The sequence below is a fragment of the Lynx rufus genome, unplaced genomic scaffold (assembly GCF_022079265.1).
Source record: "Lynx rufus isolate CCGP_SWC_20201006 ecotype Redwood Valley unplaced genomic scaffold, mLynRuf1.p SCAF_27, whole genome shotgun sequence".
NCBI lineage: Eukaryota > Metazoa > Chordata > Mammalia > Carnivora > Felidae > Lynx > Lynx rufus.
The window spans coordinates 10,910,786-10,928,310 of NW_025814842.1; the positions used below are offsets into that span (position 1 = coordinate 10,910,786).

Here is a 17,525-nt window from a genome sequence, read left to right on the forward strand (position 1 = left end):
GTGGAGCATGTGACTCTTGGATCTCAGAGTTGTGAGTTCGAGCCTCACATTGGCGGTAGAGATTGCCTAAAAATAAAATCTTTTAAAATAATTTTTTTAAAGTTTATTTTACTTATTTTGAGAGAGAGAGAGAGAGAGAGAGAGAGAGAGCAAGCACATGGGAGGGACAGAGAGAGAAGGAGAGAGAGAATCCCAAGCAGGCTCCGCACTGTCAGCACAGAGCCCAAGGTGGGGTTCAAACTCATGAACCGTGAGATCATGACGTGAGCCGAAATCAAGAGTCAGAGGTTCATCCAACTGAGCCACCCAGGCGCCCCTTAAAAACAAAATCTTAACAACAACAACAACAACAACACAACTCTCCTTGATTTCCATAGGGTTAGGGGAAGGATGGATGGGGAGTAATTTTGTTTAATGAGGACAGAGTTTCGATTGAGGAAGACGGAAAACTCTGGAGAGGGACAGTGACCACAGCAGCACATCAATGCGGTTGCATTTCATGCCCTTGAACTATGCGCTTAAAAGTGGTGAAACCAGTAAATTTTGTGATCTTTATATACCTTATCACAATATGAAAAATACTCTTGATTTTTTTTTCCCCAAGAAAACCTCACGGCTCACGTCCAACCCATCGCTAAGTCCTGTCAACTCCACAGACCCTTCTGGAGCCATCACTTCTCCCCACCTCCACCATTTCCAGCCTAGTCCACTCCCGTTGGAACCACTCCCCCAAACGATTCCTTCACTCAGAACATTCCAGTGGCTTCCCAGAGCACTGAGGAGAGAAGCCCAGAGCTCTACATGATCCGGCCACCTGGTGCCTTGTTAATCTTACCTCTGGCCACCTCTCCTTTCCTCCCCCTGCTGCAGCGTTACTGGACTTCTTGATGCCCCTCCAAAATACCACACCTGTTTCCACCTCGGGGCCTTTGCACAAGCTGTTCTCACCGAGCACTCTGCCGCTGGATACCGGCCTGGCCTACTTCTTCACTTCATCCACGTCTTTCCATAAAAGGCAACTGCCCACAGAATCTCCCCCAGATCACCCCGCCATAACCACTTGTTCTCGCTCCAAGTGTTTCCTGACCCTCTGTTTTTGTTATTTATTATCTTTACCAATATAAACATCCACATGGAATTTGTTTATCATCTGTCTCCCCAAATAGGACATGGGATCGTCTGAGGAGGACCTTATCTGTCTTTTCAAAAAGCTTGTGGCCCCAGTGCCTAAAAAAGGGCCCAGACGTGGAAGGCACTTTATGAACATTTGTCAAGGGAAGGAAGATGGTCAGTTCTTGAGTAAAACATTTCTAGTTTGTTCTTCAAACAGACACTGACGCTTTCTTTTAAAATTTATTCCAAGTTTTTTTTTATAAAGTTTTATCTATCTACCCTCAGATAACCTAAGATAATGTCCCTATCTCAAGATCCTTAACTTAATCACATCTGTAAGGTTCCTTTTGCCAAGTAAGAACATTCACAGGCACTGGGGGTGAGGACACAGACATCTTGGGGGCCATTATTCAGTTTACTTTGGGTTACTTTCAAAATTTCTCTTTACATTTGGTTTTCTAGTTCAAATATGATGGTTCTAGGGGTGTGAGCGCATGTGTGTGTGCACATGTACGTGTGCATGAGAGGGAGCTTCGTGTGTGTTTGGTATTTTGCCAGCTGACTCCGTAATATCCTTTTTCTAAAGGTTTATTTACTTTTAGGTAATCTCTGCACCCAATGTGGGGCTTGAACTTGCGACCTCCAGATCAAGAGTCGCATACTCCTGAGACTGAGCCAGCCAGGGGCCCAGACCCAATAACGTTCCTTATAGAGGGGCACTTGGGTGGCTCAGTCTGTTAAGCGTCTGACATTGGCTCAGGTCATGATCTCACAGTTTGTGAGTTCGAGCCCCATGTCCGGCTCTGTGCTGACAGCTCCGAGCCTGGAGCCTGCTCTGGATTCTATGTCCCTGTCTCTCTGCCCCTCCCCTACTCATTCTCTGTCTCTCTCAAAAATAAATAAACATTAAAAAATTTTTTAAAAAGTAGTGTTCTTTATAGAAAAAGAATAAATCTATTTATTTTTTTCCGGTCAAGGATCCAGCCCAGGGTCACAGTTGCTACATGACGTCCTGGCTCTTCAGTTGTCCTTCGATCTGAAATGGTTCTCCAGTCTTTGTCTTTCGTGACATTGACGTTTATTAAAAGTCCAGCCCAGTCATTTTGTAGAATGTCCCTCAATTTGGCTTGCCTGGTATTTCCCCATTAGATTCGGCATGCGTTTTGGGCAGGAATGGCACAGAAATGGTGAAGCCCCCGCCTGGAGCGTCACGTCGGGAGGCATGGGATGTCGGTCTGTCCCATTACTGCTGATGTCCACTCTGATCGCTTGATTAAAGGGGGTGTTTCTCAGGTTTCTCCACTTTTATTAAGGTGCTGATTTTCCCTTTCTAATCGGTAAGTATCCTGCAATCAGACACTTTGAGGTTATACACGTTTCTCACCACGTTTTTACCCACGAGGTACATTTTGCACATCGGACCTAAATAGACGTGCAGAAATAGCCTATTGGTTCGCTTTTGAATTTAGAGCAGAAACGTTCCCAAACAAGGGAAGAGAGGTGCCTTCATTAAATTTTCAGATCCGGAAAGCTCACATTGACAGAATTACTTCCACCACGTAAGAAGCAGCTTTAAAATCACCTGCCCACCCCGTGACCTCTACGCAGAGGGTAACGGTTACACAGACAGGGTACAGAACTGCGGCCGAGCGTCAGAGTGTGGCCCAGCTCTAGGATTTCGACAGTGGTCCAACTAGGGGACATTGTACAGAACCGCAGACCGCCTCACCATGGACTCCAGAGCGGACACGAGGAACGTCACCACCATCCTGCTCTCTGAGGCCTCCTCGTTCTCCATGGGCAGGGCAGACACCGCCACGTGGGCCATGATCCCTGTCCAAGAGAAGTAACAAGACAGTGAGTGGTAGAAATCCACAGTGACCTCTAAGTACGCACCTAGAGCTGGGACGGTTCTCACAGATGACCTAGCTCCAACCTCCCTTTATGGGTGAAGAAACCGGGGCGCCTAGGGGGCTGAGTCGGTGAAGAGTCCAACTCTTGATTTTGGCTCTGGTCATGCTCTCATGGTTCGTAAGATCGAGCCCCACTTCAGGCTCCATGCTGACAGTGTGGAGCCTGCTTGGGATTCTCTCTCTCCTCACTCTCTGCCCCTCTTCCCACCTGTGCTCTCTATCTCAAACTAAATAAATACACACTAAAAATAAAATAGAATAGAATAGAATAGAATAGAATAGAATAAAAAATAAAATAAAATATACAATAAAATATAAAATAAATAAAATAAAATAAAATATAAAATAAATAAAATAAAATAAGATAAAATAAAATAGAATAGAATAAAAAAATAAAATAAAATAAAATATAAAATAAAATATAAAATAAGTAAAATAAAATAAAATAGAATAGAATAAAAAAAATAAAATAAAATAAAATATAAAATAAATAAAATAAAATAAAATATAAAATATAAAATAAAATAAAATAAAATAAATTAAAATAGGGGTGCCTGTGTGGCTCAGTCGGTTAAGTGTCTAACTTTGGTTTAGGTCATGATCTCGCAGTTTGTGAGTTCGAGCCCCGCGTCCGGTTCTGTGCTGACAGCTCGGAGCCTGGAGCCTGCTTCGGATTCTGTGTCTCCCTCTCTCTCTCTGCCCCTCCCCTGCTCACGCTCTGTCTCTCTCTCTCAAAAATAAACATTAAGAAAATAATAATAAATAAATTCTCTGAAGACACTTGAGGATGCCTTAATTAGATTTATGTTCTTCCTGAGACAGACCATAGACTAGCAGAACCATTAGGATGCAAATGTTTTTGGTTAAAACTTTTTATAAATCAGTCTCCCTATTATGAAATAGAATGTGACTTCATACCAGGCATGACCTGGCCACGAGCGACTGAGGAAATATACACACTTCAACTGGAGGCTTGTATTTTTTTTGTATTCTTTTTTAAATGTTTTTATTTATTTTTGAGAAAGAGAGCACAGCAGGGGAGGGGCAGAGAGAGAACGAGACACAGAATCCGAAGGAGGCTCCAGGCTCTGAGGTGTCAGCACAGTGCCTGACACAGGGCTTGAACTCATGAACGGTGAGATCATGACCTGAGCCCAAGTCGGAGGCTCAACCGACTGAGCCACCCAGGCACCCCCAATTTGAAGCTTTTAAATAATGATCCTAAAACCTTTGACTGTCTTCTTGTTATCACACCCATTTTTGAGAACAAGTAGAAGTCTGTAATTATAAACTGTTTATGTGTGGGTGGTTTGTAAAATGAAAAAGGACATGGTGTTCCATGTGCTTAAAATAACCTCCAAGTACAGAGGTCTCTCAATGAAGCAGAGCATAAAGCAATCAAAGTGGGGCACTCATCTCTGAACTCAAACATTGTTTATGTCTGCAGATTTTATTTAGCAAGGGAAAAAAATGGTCAAAAAAATGGTCAAAAAAATGGATCACTCGCAGTTTCCTTTTAAATAAAGGAAAGTTTTTATTTTCAAATTATTTATAATTGCTGTATACTAGATCCTTAGTAGGATTACATTTCACATCTTTGGTTATTAAAGAAGAAAGAAATGTTCGTGTCATTTAAAAAAATTTTTAATTAAGGTATAATTTATGTAAAGTTCATTCTTTTTAGTGTAAGATCTGTAATTTTTTTTTTTTGAGAGAGAGTGCGCATGTACACACATGCAGGGGAGAGGCAGAGAGAGAGGGAGAGAGAGGCAGGTTCCATGCTGTCAGCAGAGAGCTGGATGCGGGGTTCAAGCTCATGAACTGTGAGATCACGACCTGAGCTGAAGTCAAATGCTTAACTGGCTGAGCCACCCAGGCGCCCCAAGAGAAGTAGGCTTTTTAAGCTTCATAGGAAAGGACTAAACAGTTTTCTAAAGTGGCTGTACTATTTTGTGTTCCTATTGCTAATACATGAGAATTCCAAGTGCTCTGTATCCCATCTGACAGAGTGTTGTCAGCTAAAAAAACAAAACAAAACAAAAAGCTGTAAGGGGGGTGGGGGCGGGGGTCAGGCAGTTAACCATCTGACTCTTGATTTCAACTCAGGTCATGATCTCATGGTTCATGAGGTAGAGCCTCACATTGGGCTCTGCACTGATGGCAAGGAACCTGCTTGGGATTCTCTCTCCCTCTCTCTGCCCCTCTCCTGCTCCCAAATGTGCTCTCTCTCTCTCTCTCTCAAAATAAATAAATAAATAAATAAATAAACATTAAAAAAAAAAAACAACTTTTCCTACAACAGAGTCCCATCTTATAATGGAAGTAGGTACGTCTAAAGGCAAATTCACCCATGGTCAAAATTATCTTAGGAAGCAATAAATTATCTGTCCCAGAGGGAACATTTTCCTTCTATGAGTTAATTGTTTGGGGAGCTGACTTCTAGCTCTTTATCACCCGATGCAACTTTGCCAACACGACGCATTTTTTTAAAAATTTTTTTTTCAACGTTTATTTATTTTTGGGACAGAGAGAGACAGAGCATGAACGGGGGAGGGGCAGAGAGAGAGGGAGACACAGAATCGGAAACAGGCTCCAGGCTCTGAGCCATCAGCCCAGAGCCCGACGCGGGGCTCGAACTCACGGACCGCGAGATCGTGACCTGGCTGAAGTCGGACGCTTAACCGACTGCGCCACCCAGGCGCCCCACGACGCACATTTTTTCAAGTCAGTGGTCCTGAAACATGTCAACCACTCAGAGTGACTTTGAGCTGCGTATCAGAAGGCCATTCTTCTTGGGTCGGGGGAGGGTTCCCTTTTCTTTCCAAATTTTGCCATCAATGGCTGTGTCTTCAGAGTTCATGTCTTTCAGCCGTAATTTTAATATTTTCCATCTCTCTAAAATCTTATCACCTATTTGGCTGGTCACCAAGCAGCTACTGGAACACGAAATGCCACTGTTTGATGACTCATATGTTGATGGCAGGAATACTACATTCACTGTGACCATGTCTCTAATTGTAACCCTTCATGGAGTCCCGCCAGCCAGTTTTCCCTGCAGTGTTGACATGGTTTCTTCCATTAATCATCCAGTGAACTAGCTTAGGGGCCACGATGTATGAAAAACACACATTTTTTTAGAGATTTTATTTTTAATCAATCTCCACACCAAACTTGGGGCTTGAACTCACAACCCTGAGATCAAGAGTCACACACGTCCCACCGACCAAGCCAGCCAGGTGACCCGAAAAAAACACATTAAAAAATATATTTACTTATTTTTGAGAGAGAGAGAGAGAGAGAGAGACAGAACGAGAGCCCAACAGGCTCCACACTGTCAGCACAGGCCCCGATGCGGGGTTCAAACCCACGAACCACGAGATCATGACCTGAGCCGAAACCAAGAGCCCGGACGCTTAACCGACAGAGCCACCCCAGGTGCCCCCAAAAACACATTTTAAAACACTGGAATCCCATATGGTGCTTTGAGATGCTCCTGTTGAGAGGCCCCTGAGAACTGAGACCCTTTAAGGGACTGGAATATTCCAGGCTCCTGTGTCCTGCGTGCTCCTAAGTCGTATGTTCCTCCACTGGAACGACAGAAGGTGCCTAAAATATTTAAATAGTGATTTTCCTCTTTTCACTGTTGCAGTTCGACCATGGCTGAACTCTCCTAAGTTAAGTGCAGGTATGGACACCACTGTATCTATTTAATTTTGTGTGTCATCCACGTGCAGGGGCCGTGCTACTATTCTCCGTGTTGTTCCAACTTTAGCCTATGCGCTGCTGAAGCAAGCACCGTGGTTATCTATTCTTTTGCACGATTTTTTGCATGGAGACGGTTCTAGCAAAGCCTTCCTGCAAAACCCAAGAGTGAGTTGCTTGATTGACATCTGTTAGTGCCCGTGGTACAGGTATCATTTCTGTTAATTACACCACAGTAATCCCTAAGAGGACTGTGATGTCAAAACTCTGGTTTTTACAAGAGAATAAATGATAGGCAAAATCAAGCGAGGTGGAACTGAAAAGGATATGATCACTTGGTATCGACTGCGCTACCCGCAATGACAAAAAAAGCGAGTGTTGCATAATTATCGTTTTGTTGCATCCTTCACCTAGCAACGAATGCAGGCAGGAACCTTGTCTTTTCAATTTTGTGACTTAGAACCCCCCATCCAGTAATGGAGCATCAGAAATCATGAAAGCCGGGGGCGCCTGCCTGGCTGAGTCGCTGGAGCATGTGACTCTTGATCCTGGGGTCGTGAGTTTAAGCCCTGTGCTGGGTGTAGCGATGACTTAAAACAATGTAATGAAACATGATTAGGAGCTGATCTGGGGTCTCCCACCCTGAGAACATTTTCCAGGAAAAAAATCACTGCATTCTGCCCCCCCCTTTTTAAAAAGTTTATTATTTTGAGAGAGAGAGAGAGAGAGAGAGAGAGAGAGAGAGAGAGAGAATACCAAGCAGGCTCCAGGCTGTCAGTACAGAGCCTGATGCAGGGCTTGAATTCACGAACCATGAGACCATGACCTGAGCCGAAATCCAGAGCTGGACGCTCAACTGACTGAGCCACCCAGGGGTCCCCATGTTTCATTCTAACAAAGCTAAAATTCCTTAACGGTGAGAGCTTGTACCACAGAGTAAAATCTCCCAAAGCTTACCTGGTGATTAATTCTTTTCTATTCAAATCTAAAGAATAAGCAATGTTCCTTTAGATCAGAGATTTTACACAGTGCTTAACCTTTTGCTCTTGTATTTATTGGGTTTTAAAAAGTATATTTATTTGAGCAATCTATACCCAATGTGGGGCTCGAACTCCTGACCTCGAGATCGAGTGAGTCACAGGCTCTTCTGACTGAGCCAGCCAGGGGCCCCAATTTTTTTCTAAGACGGGAGATGTAAACAAAACAAAACAAAACAAAACAAAACAAAAACCCTCTCAAATATCACATATTTTCCCAGCAATCCTTGAGGGCTGTGGGTCTCTCCTGTTCAATGCAATATTTTGCTAATGAAAAGCAAACATCTAGAACAGGAGTCACCAATCTGCAGCCTATGGGTCAAATACAGACTGCCACGTCTTTTTGTAAATAAAGTTTTACTGAAACACAGATGTTTCCATCTCAGCTGTAGCTGCTTTCCTGCAAAGACAGGGTTGCATGCATGTGACAGAGACCGAAAATACTTATTATCTGGCCTTTCACAGAAGAAGTTTGCCCATCCCTGATCTAGCATTCACTTCTATCACCTATACTGTTCATCATTTAGAATGTCATCTGCTCCATTTAGCAAACCCCTCACATCTTGAAATAGTGGCCCAGTTTATTTTTCAGACTGTTTCTGGGTTTTCCTTTCCCAAGGTGAATTTTTCAGGTCTCTGACGCCTTTCTTTTATTATTAAAAAACCTTTTTTTTGTTGTTTATTTATTTTTGAGAGCGAGAGAGAGCATGAGCAGGGGAGGGGCAGGGAGGGAGACACAGAATCCAAAGCGGGCTCCAGGCTCAGAGCTGTCAGCACAGAGCCCAATGCGGGACTTGAATGCACAAACTGTGAGATCGTGACCTGAGCCGAAGTCGGGACACTCAACCCACCAAGCCATCTGGGCGCCCCTCGGAGACCTTGATTTTAATTAAGTTCCTGAGTTGTCACCTTCTCCAAAGTTGGGGCCACAGTAAATGGGAACTATAAACTCAAGTGGACCTATTCAACATTCAACACAAATGTATGGAGGGGGTTAAAGGTACCGACTTCTAGTCACAAAATAGGAAGTCCTGGGGCTATAACGCACAGGATGGCAACTAGAGTTAACAACACTGTACTGTATGTTTGAAAGTTGCTAAGAGGATGAATGTTAGAAGTTCTCATTACAAGAAAACAACAATGCGTGGGGCGCCTGGTGGTTCAGTCGGTAAAGCATCCAATTCTTGACCTCACCTCAGGTCATGATCTCATGGTTCATGAGATTGAGCCCCTTGTCCGGCTCTGTGCTGACAGTGCGGAGCCTGCTTGGGATTCTCTCTCTGCCCCTCTCTGCCCCTTGCTCTCTCTCTCTAAAAACAAATAAACATTGAAAAACAAAATTTGTAACTTACATGAGGTGATGTTGCTTAAACTAGTTGTGATCATATTGCAATAAATACACATAGTAAATCACTACACTGTACATCTAAAACTAACACGTTACATGCCGATAATATCTCAATAAAGCCAGATAAAAACTTAAAAGAAAGTAACAACAGGGGTGCCGGAGTGGCTGAGTCAGTTGAGTGTCCGACTCTTGATTTTGGCTCAGGCCGTTATCTCAGAATTCGTGAGACTGAGCCCCGTATCAGGCTTTGTGCTGGCAGCATGGAGCCTGCTTGTGATTCTCTCTCTCCCTCTTTCTCTGCCCCTCCCTGGCTCATGCGCATGATTTCTCTCTCTCTCTCTCAAAACAAATAAATAAACATTAAAAAAAATAACAACAGGGGCACCTGGGTGGCTCAGTCCATTACATTTCTGACATCAGCTCAGGTCATGATCTCACGGTTCATGGACTGGAGCCCCGCATGGGGTTTGTGAGTTTGAGCCCCACATCAGGCTCTCTATTGTCAGTGCAGGGCCTGCCTTGGATCCTCTGTCCCCCCCTCTCTCTGCGCTCCCCACTGGTGCGCTCTCTTCCTTTCAAAAATGAAAGAAACATTAAATTAAAAAATATATAAATAGGGGCGCCTGGGTGGCTCAGTCGGTCGAGCTTCTGACTTTGGCTCATGTCATGAACTCGCAGTTCATGAGTTTGAGCCCGCGTCAGGCTCTGTGCTGACAGCTGGGAGCCTGGACCCTGCTTTGGATTCTGTGTCTCCCTCCCTCTTTGCCCCTCCCCCGCTTGGGCAGTCTCTCTCAAAAATAAAGATTAAAAAAAATTAAAATAAATAAATATCAATAAATTCCAAGACAACAAGGTATTCTATTCTGCAATTAGAAAGGAATATGGAAGAGAACAAGAAATAATATGTATTTTCAAGGTCACAGAATAAGATTAGTCAAGTTTAAATATTAACAACTAGTCAAGAACTTTAGCTTAGCCAAAATTAACTAATAAAAACTTAAAAACAGGGGCGCCTGGGTGGCGCAGTCGGTTAAGCGTCCGACTTCAGCCAGGTCATGATCTCGCGGTCCGTGAGTTCGAGCCCCGCGTCAGGCTCTGGGTGGATGGCTCGGAGCCTGGAGCCTGTTTCTGATTCTGTGTCTCCCTCTCTCTCTGCCCCTCCCCTGTTCATGCTCTGTCTCTCTCTGTCCCAAAAATAAATAAAAAAACGTTGAAAAAAAAAAACTTAAAAACACATTTTGAGTACCTGGCATACTCTGCTCACAGGAAGGGCACCAAGAAAGAAAGGTGAATAAACTCCACCTCCACTGCTCTCAAGTGAGACAGACCTCCATATACCGGGCGAAATAACAGGTAATAAAGGCTAAATGAAAGCCAGACCACCCCTGAAATGGTCCAGGGCATGTGGAAACAGTAACCAAAAGGGATAAGATGATGAAGGCACGCCAGCATGATTTCCAAGTTGGGCAGCTTGAGAGTGAGGAAGAGAATGTCCAGGCATTCTGGGTAAAGGTCCTGGTAAAGACCCAGAGCTCAGGCAGCCCACTTCAGGAAGTCACCGGCAGGCAGGCAGGTAGAACTGAGAACCAGTCCACATCAGCACTGCAGGTTAACACCTGTTGCAGCCTGACACCGAGTCCTGTGGGTACTGAAGGCCCCCTGTGCCGGTCACACAAACCATTACCAGCAGGCCACCAAAACATGAAAACTTTTCCCCTCGAAAGGCAAATTTGGGCTCAGCAATTCCACTCCTTGGTATATACCGAAGAGTAAAAAACAGGTCTTCACAAAAACATGTGCACGAATGTCCATCGTACAGCATTACTTACTGCAGCCAAGAAGTAGAAACAACCCAAATATCCATTGGCGGGGAGGGGGAAACATGGCATATCTATACTATACAAGGATCACTACTCAGCCATAAAAAAGAAGTTAAAGACACAGACTCCTAAGGATGATCCCATCTACCGGGAAACGTCCAGAACAGGCAGAACCACCTAGGTAGACAGGACACTGGCGGTTGCAGGGGGCTGGGAAGGGGAAGGGGGCTTCTTTTTGGGTGACGGAAAAGTGCTGAGATAGGACGGTGGTGACTGCACAGCTCTCTGAGTGGACCCCAAACCATGGATCATACATTATAAAAGACGCACCTGACGACCTATCTCAATAAAGCCGTTACTAAAACAGCTAAGCTTGGGTCTGACGGGCGGAGAATGCCCTTCCGCCCTTGAACTCTAAGCCATCACCGTGACGGACCGCAGCACGGGGTCGATGGCTCCTCTTCTAACAGACAGGGCGCCCCAGTCCGCTTGCTGCCACAATCCACGCGAGAACCCACGCGGGGGACCCTTCGCCACGCGCGACGCGGGGGGTGGAGTCCCACGCCTTCGCCGTGTCGCCCCGGTAGTTACCAGGCAACAGCCGCGGCCCCGCCCCTCACCTACCCAATCAAGCACGTCCGCACGCAGCGGGCGAGCCCCACGTACGCCAGGCCGAGCGTGACCTCACGCGCACTGGGCCCAGAGAGCCCAAAGCCTGCAGACGCCCGCCTCCGCCGCCCCCGCCCAGCCAATCAGAGAGGACAGGGCTGCGCGTCCGTGCGCGCGACCGTTGTCCCCGCGGCGGGGTTTCCCTGCCCCACCCCCACTCCTGAGCCCGGCCCGCGGGGAACGGGGTTCTTGGGCCGCCGGGACGGCGACAGGGGCGCCTCCCGCCGTGCGCCTGGGCGGCCGGCCTGCCTCCCCCGCCCCAGTCTTCCCACTGGCCAGCCCCGCGGGCGTAGAAAGTTCCAGGAGAAGCACCCGCTCTTAATGGCGGCCGCGGCGGGGACCGGGTACGCACCTGAGGTCCCCGGCGGCGGGCAGCGCCGGGTCGGCAGAGGGGTCTGAGGGCTGGACCGCCGGGGAGCGGCCGTGGGGAGCGGCGGCGGCCCTGGCGGCGAAGAGGCGGGGCGCGGCGTGGGGGCGGCGGCCGGGGCCCGGCTTTCTACTATCCCTCCTTTTTCTCTTTCTTTCTTCACCCCCCCAGCCCCGTTGTTTTTTTTTTTTTTTTTTTTTTTTTGGCTTCCTGGAAGGCAGCCTCCACTCGTGTGTCCGCAGCGCCCCCAGTGGGCGTTGCCGTTTCCGGTGCTGTGGAATCCAGGGGAGCTGCACGCCGGATTTGTTTGCAGGCTCAGCCGCGGTCCGCAGAAGGCCAGGCGTGCGCCTCGGTCCCCAGCCTTTGATGAGTGGCTGGCACGTGTCCCGCCTCACCCCTGCACACCGCCCCCAGACGTGGGCCTCCTTTCATGCAGTTGTTTAGTATGGTATTTTGCACGCCTGTAGCTTGTGGCTTTAAAGCGGTGAGGTTGCAACTCGACGGACCCGAGACTCTGTCTTGAAGCCATCGAGTTATTTGTCAGGAACTGTAACGGCGTGTCCCGACCTTTTGGTAGGGTCAGTGCCATCGCCAACCAATCTTGAGCCTTTCATCCGTTGGTGGTGGCGCTCCAGCAAACAGCCCAGTATTACAGTAGTGTTATTTCTTCTTAGTTACGCTTTACGTGTATTATTGTGCCAAAAGGAGAAAAGAACAGAAACCATTTACCTATCCATTGCTCAGATTTAACCTAGTGTGCCATATTTATTTCATAGTTTTAAGAAATATTACAGAGACACAACCGAAGGCACTGTTCTTGTTCCCTTCTCTTCCCCACGGGTAATTACTGTCTCGCAGTTTATATGTTCTAGTACACGTTTTCTTTCTGTCTGTCTTTCCTTTTAAGTAGGCTCCACTCCCAGCACAGAGCTCAGTACAGGGCAGAACTCAACCCTGAGATCAAGACTTGAGCTGTGATCAGAGTCCGGGAACCGGCAGAGTCACCCAGGTGCCCCACTAATATACATTTATTTTGCAAAAAGACAAGTGTCTCAAATTTGCTGAGACTTTCTTTCTGTAAGTGTCTATCAAAGATATGCTTCCTAGCAGATGCTGTTAAAAAAAAAACAAAACCTGTCCTTTCAGGGCACCTGGGTGGCTCAGTGGTTTAACATCTGACTCTTGATCTCACCTCAGATCAAGATCTCACACTCCATGAGAATCAGTCCGTAGTCGGGCTCTGCACTGTCAGCGTGAAGCCTGCTTGGGATTCTCTCTCTCTCTCTCTCTCTCTCTCTCTCTCTGTCCCTCACCTGCCCACGCTTGCTCTCTCTCTCTCTAAATAAATAAACATTAAAAAAACCGTATCCTTTTAAAGTAAAGCTAACAATTCAACAAGTAATTTTGAAAGTATCACAAACCAAGAAACAGATTCTTGACTATAGATAACAAGCTGGTTACTTAGAGGGGAGGGGGGTGGGGATTAAAGAGAATACACTTACCATGATGAGCGCTCAGTGATGTATAGCAGTGTTGAATCACTGTATTATATACCTGAAACTAATATAACAGTGTATATTGACTATACTGGGATCAAAAAAAAAAACTTAATTAGAAAAGTCCCTGCTTCAGGGGCGCCTGGGTGGCTCAGACTGTTGAGCATCCAACTTCGGCTTGCGTCATGATCTCGCAGTTCATGGGTTCAAGCCCTGTGTTGGGCTCTGTGCTGACAGCTTGGAGCCTGCAGCCTGCTTCAGATTCTGTGTCCCTGTCTCTCCCTCTCAAAAATAAGCATTAAATTTTTTTTTCAAAGTGCCTGCTTTTTTGACATTATTTTACTTTTTAAAATTTGTATTATTTTTTAATGTTTATTTATTTTTGAGAGAGAGAGCAGAGGAGGGGCAGAGAGAGAGAGAGGAGGCAGAGAATCCGAAGCAGGCTCGGAGCTGTCAGCACAAACCCTGATGTGGGCCTTGAACTCACCAACCATGAGATCATGACCTGAACCGCAGTCGGACGCTCAACCGACTGAGCCACCCAGGCGCCCCTTGATGTTATTTTTAAAAGAGATGTTGGAAAATATTCCCATTATGTTACAGTTGATTCTCCTCATTCCAAAGAGTTGTGTTCTATGAAGTTAGGCAAACAATGAGCAAGACTGAACCACTACTCCGCGGGGTAATACAAGGTTAGGTTTCTGCCAGCCTCTGGTCATGACATTTTTGCGAACCTGTCAATACGTAACCCTGTTTTATGTGTGTGTCTGTTCAAAGACACCTTATGTAACATGCATTGTCAATTCATTAGTTGAACTGATGGCCAACAGCACTATCTACAGCTCATGCCTGAGGGAACCTTACCTAACACGGGTATTTTCTACTTAAGGCACATCACAGCCTTCTTGTGCTTAGGGGCACCAGACAACAGTTGAGCACTCTGTCTGAGAGCCACTTTAAGCAGCAAAATCACCAACAAGGAAGCACAAAATGTGGAAAACGTAGCATTAAAAAGACCAGGGAAGGGTGCATGGGTGGTTCCATCGGTTAAGTGTCTGACTTTGGCTCAGGTCACGCTATCGCAATTGGGGAGTTCGAGCCCCGCATCAGGCTCTGTGCTGACAGCTCGGAGTCTGGAGCCTGTGTCAGATTCTGTGTCTACCGCTTTCTCTGCCCCTCTCCCTCATGCTCTGTCTCAAAAATAAACATAAAAAAAAAAAAAAAAGACCAGGGAAAGGACACTTGTTTATAGTGCGAGAGCTGACACAAGTGTGCCCACCTCGGCTGGGAAGTGTGCATCAGGCAATGCCCAGTTGTTTTCTTGCCACTGGGCGCGTGTCTGAGGATGACCAAGAAAGCATGAGTGGGTAGGTGAATCCACAAACATGAAATTGATGAGTAACTGGGTAGGTGAATCCACAAACATGAAATTGATGAGTAACGAGGATTGGTTCTGTTTTGTTGCCAAAAACAAGGAGCCGCCTAAAACTCCTACTTGACAACTGAACCTGGAAACAGTTTTCTAATCTGCTTTTTAAAATCTTCCACACGAAGAGTTTCAACGTTTCGAACCATTTGTTTAAAATGTCAAAACACGCCAGTGGTTTGAAAGAGCAGCTGACATCAACAAGAGTCTGATTTCTCTCCTCTTGTTCTCCCTTGAGCCCACTCCAGTTAGCCGCCCCCCCCCCACTCCACTAAAACTGTTCACTCCAAGGTCACGAGTGACCCCCGCATCGCTCGCCATTTTTCAGTTTGTGAGTCGCTTGATCTGTCAGCACTTGACATGACCATTCCCCGGGGCTGTCCTGGATCTCTTCGCTGCCTGCTCTCACTCCTTAGATGACTGTGTCCAATGTCCGGTCTTTACAAACCTTCCATATGGTGATGCCTCTCAAGTATGTCTCTTCAGCCCTGCCCGCTCACCTCCAGCTTGGTTTGTACGACTGGCTACTTTGACACTTCGCGTGGAGGAGGAAGAGGCAGCTCAAGCCAGACGCGTCCCACCCTCTCTGGGGATTCTCATGTAGTTCTTTCCCATCTCAGTTACTGGAGCGCCACTCTTCCAGTTACTTCGCTTCTCCCATTCCCGCTGCTCATCCTTCAGACAAGCCAGTCAGCTCCGATTTCCTAAGTACCCTCTGACCACGACTACCACCACACTGGTCCAAGCCGCCATCGTCTCCTGCAACAGACTCCTAATTTGTCTCCCTGATCCTGCCCTTAACTCTCTTCAGACCCTTCTTAACACAGCAACTGGAAAAATCCTGGAACCCGTAACTCGTTTCACTCCTCTGCTCACAGTTGTCCTGTAACTTTTCCATCTCAGAACAAAAGTAAAAGGTCCTGAGTTATGCTTCCGGCCAAGGTGAGGTCACCAGGATTGGATTCACCTTCTCGCCTGAAACAACTAAAAGACAAACACGAGAATAAAAAAATGCAATAGTAGGGGCGCCTGGGTGGCTCAGTCAGGTAAGCAACCTACTCTTGATTTCGGCTCTGGTCATGATCTTGCTGTTTGTGAGTTCTAGTCCCATATTGGGCTCTGCGCTGGCAGCACAGAACCTGGGTGGGATCCTCTCTCTCCCTTCCCCGCTCTCTCCCTCTTTCTCTACCCCTCCTCCACTTGAGCTTCCTCTCTCTCTCTGAAAATAAATAAATAAAACCTTAAAAAATGCAATAATAAGGGAAAATTACGAGCAAGTCTGGGCTCTAAATTTGCCAATTTGAGTGCAATGGACAAATTCCTTAAAAGACACAAGTTGGGGCTCCTGGGTGGCTCAGTCGGTTAGACGTCCGACTTCAGCCCAGGTCATGATCTCGCAGTCCGTGAGTTTGAGCCCCGCGTCTGGCTCTGGGCTGATGGCTCAGAGCCTGGAGCCTGCTTCAGAGTCTGTGTCTCCCTCTCTCTCTGCCCCTCCCCTGTTCATGCTCTCTCTCTGTCTCAAAAATAAATAAAAAACGTTAAAAAAAAAAATTAAAAGACAAAAGTTACCAAAGCTCATTCAAGAAAACTAGGTGATTTGGGGCGCCTGGGTGCTTCAATCAGTTGAGCATCCAACTTCAGCTCAGGTCATGATCTTGTGGTCTGAGAGTTTGAGCCCCGCATCTGGCTCTGTGCTGACAGCTCAGAGCCTGGAGCCCGCTCCGGATTCTGTGTCTCCCTCTCTCTGCCCCTCCCCCTGCCTCAAAATAATAAACTTAAAAAAATTAAAAAAAAAAAAAAGAAAACTAGGTGACTTGAATAACTCTGTATCTATTTAAAAAATTGAAAGTTAAATTAGAAACCTTCCCATGAAGAAAAATCCCAGGCCCAGATGATTTCACTGATGGTATCTACCAAAACTTTAAGGTAAAAAGCAATCTACACGGAAGGACCTGGGTGGCTCAGTCCATTGGGCAACCACCTTCAACTCAGGTTGTGATCTCATGGTCTGTGGGTTCAAGCCCCGCGTCGGGCTTTGTGCTGACAGCTCAGAGCCTGGAGCCTGCTTCAGATTCTGTGTCTCCCTCTCTCTCTCTCCCCGCTTGTGTTCTATAAAAAATAAATAAACATTAAAAAAAAATCGACACAAACTCTTCTCAAAGGCCAAAGAGGAGGAAATACTTTCTAACTCATTCTAGGAAGCCAGCATTGCCATGATACCAAAACCAAAGACATCACAAGAAAAGCACTAATAAGACCAATGTCTCTCATGAACACAGATATAAAAATTCCCAATAAGCTTTTCCCCCCAATTAAAAAAATTGTGGTAAAATACACATAACATACGATTTGCCATCCTAACCGTTTTAAAAAATTGTTTGTTTATTATTAAAAACATTTTAAAAAATGTTTTTATTTATTTGAGACAGAGAGAGACAGAGCATGAACAGGGGAGGGTCAGAGAGAGGGAGACACAGAATCGGAAGCAGGCTCCAGGCTCTGAGCTGTCAGCACAGAGCCCGACGCGTGGCTCGAACTCGCAGATCGTGAGATCATGACCTGAGCCGAACCACCAACCGACTGAGCCACCCAGGCGCCCCTAAAAAATAATTTTAATGTTTATTTATTTACTTA

General features: G+C 46.1%; 1 protein-coding gene and 1 non-coding gene across 4 annotated transcripts in view; both read right to left on the bottom strand.

Moving 5' to 3' along the window:
• The window catches only part of LOC124519210 (general transcription factor II-I repeat domain-containing protein 2B), a 50,478-nt gene extending 38,310 nt beyond the window's left edge, over positions 1–12,168 (bottom strand). For 2 of the 3 annotated variants that reach the window (XM_047089309.1, XM_047089310.1), the window contains exons 1-2: positions 11,955–12,168; positions 2,843–2,946 (exon numbers count right to left, since the gene is read on the bottom strand). In XM_047089309.1, coding sequence (XP_046945265.1) covers positions 2,843–2,941 — 99 coding nt within the window. In that variant the 5' untranslated portion in view covers positions 2,942–2,946; positions 11,955–12,168. The remainder of the gene's footprint in view (positions 1–2,842; positions 2,947–11,954) is intronic. The other variant, XM_047089307.1, reaches the window with a different exon arrangement.
• Positions 6,715–6,822, bottom strand: LOC124519420 (U6 spliceosomal RNA). Its single transcript, XR_006964102.1, has one exon. It is a non-coding gene; the product is annotated as a U6 spliceosomal RNA (small nuclear RNA).
• Positions 12,169–17,525: the final 5,357 nt, after the last annotated feature.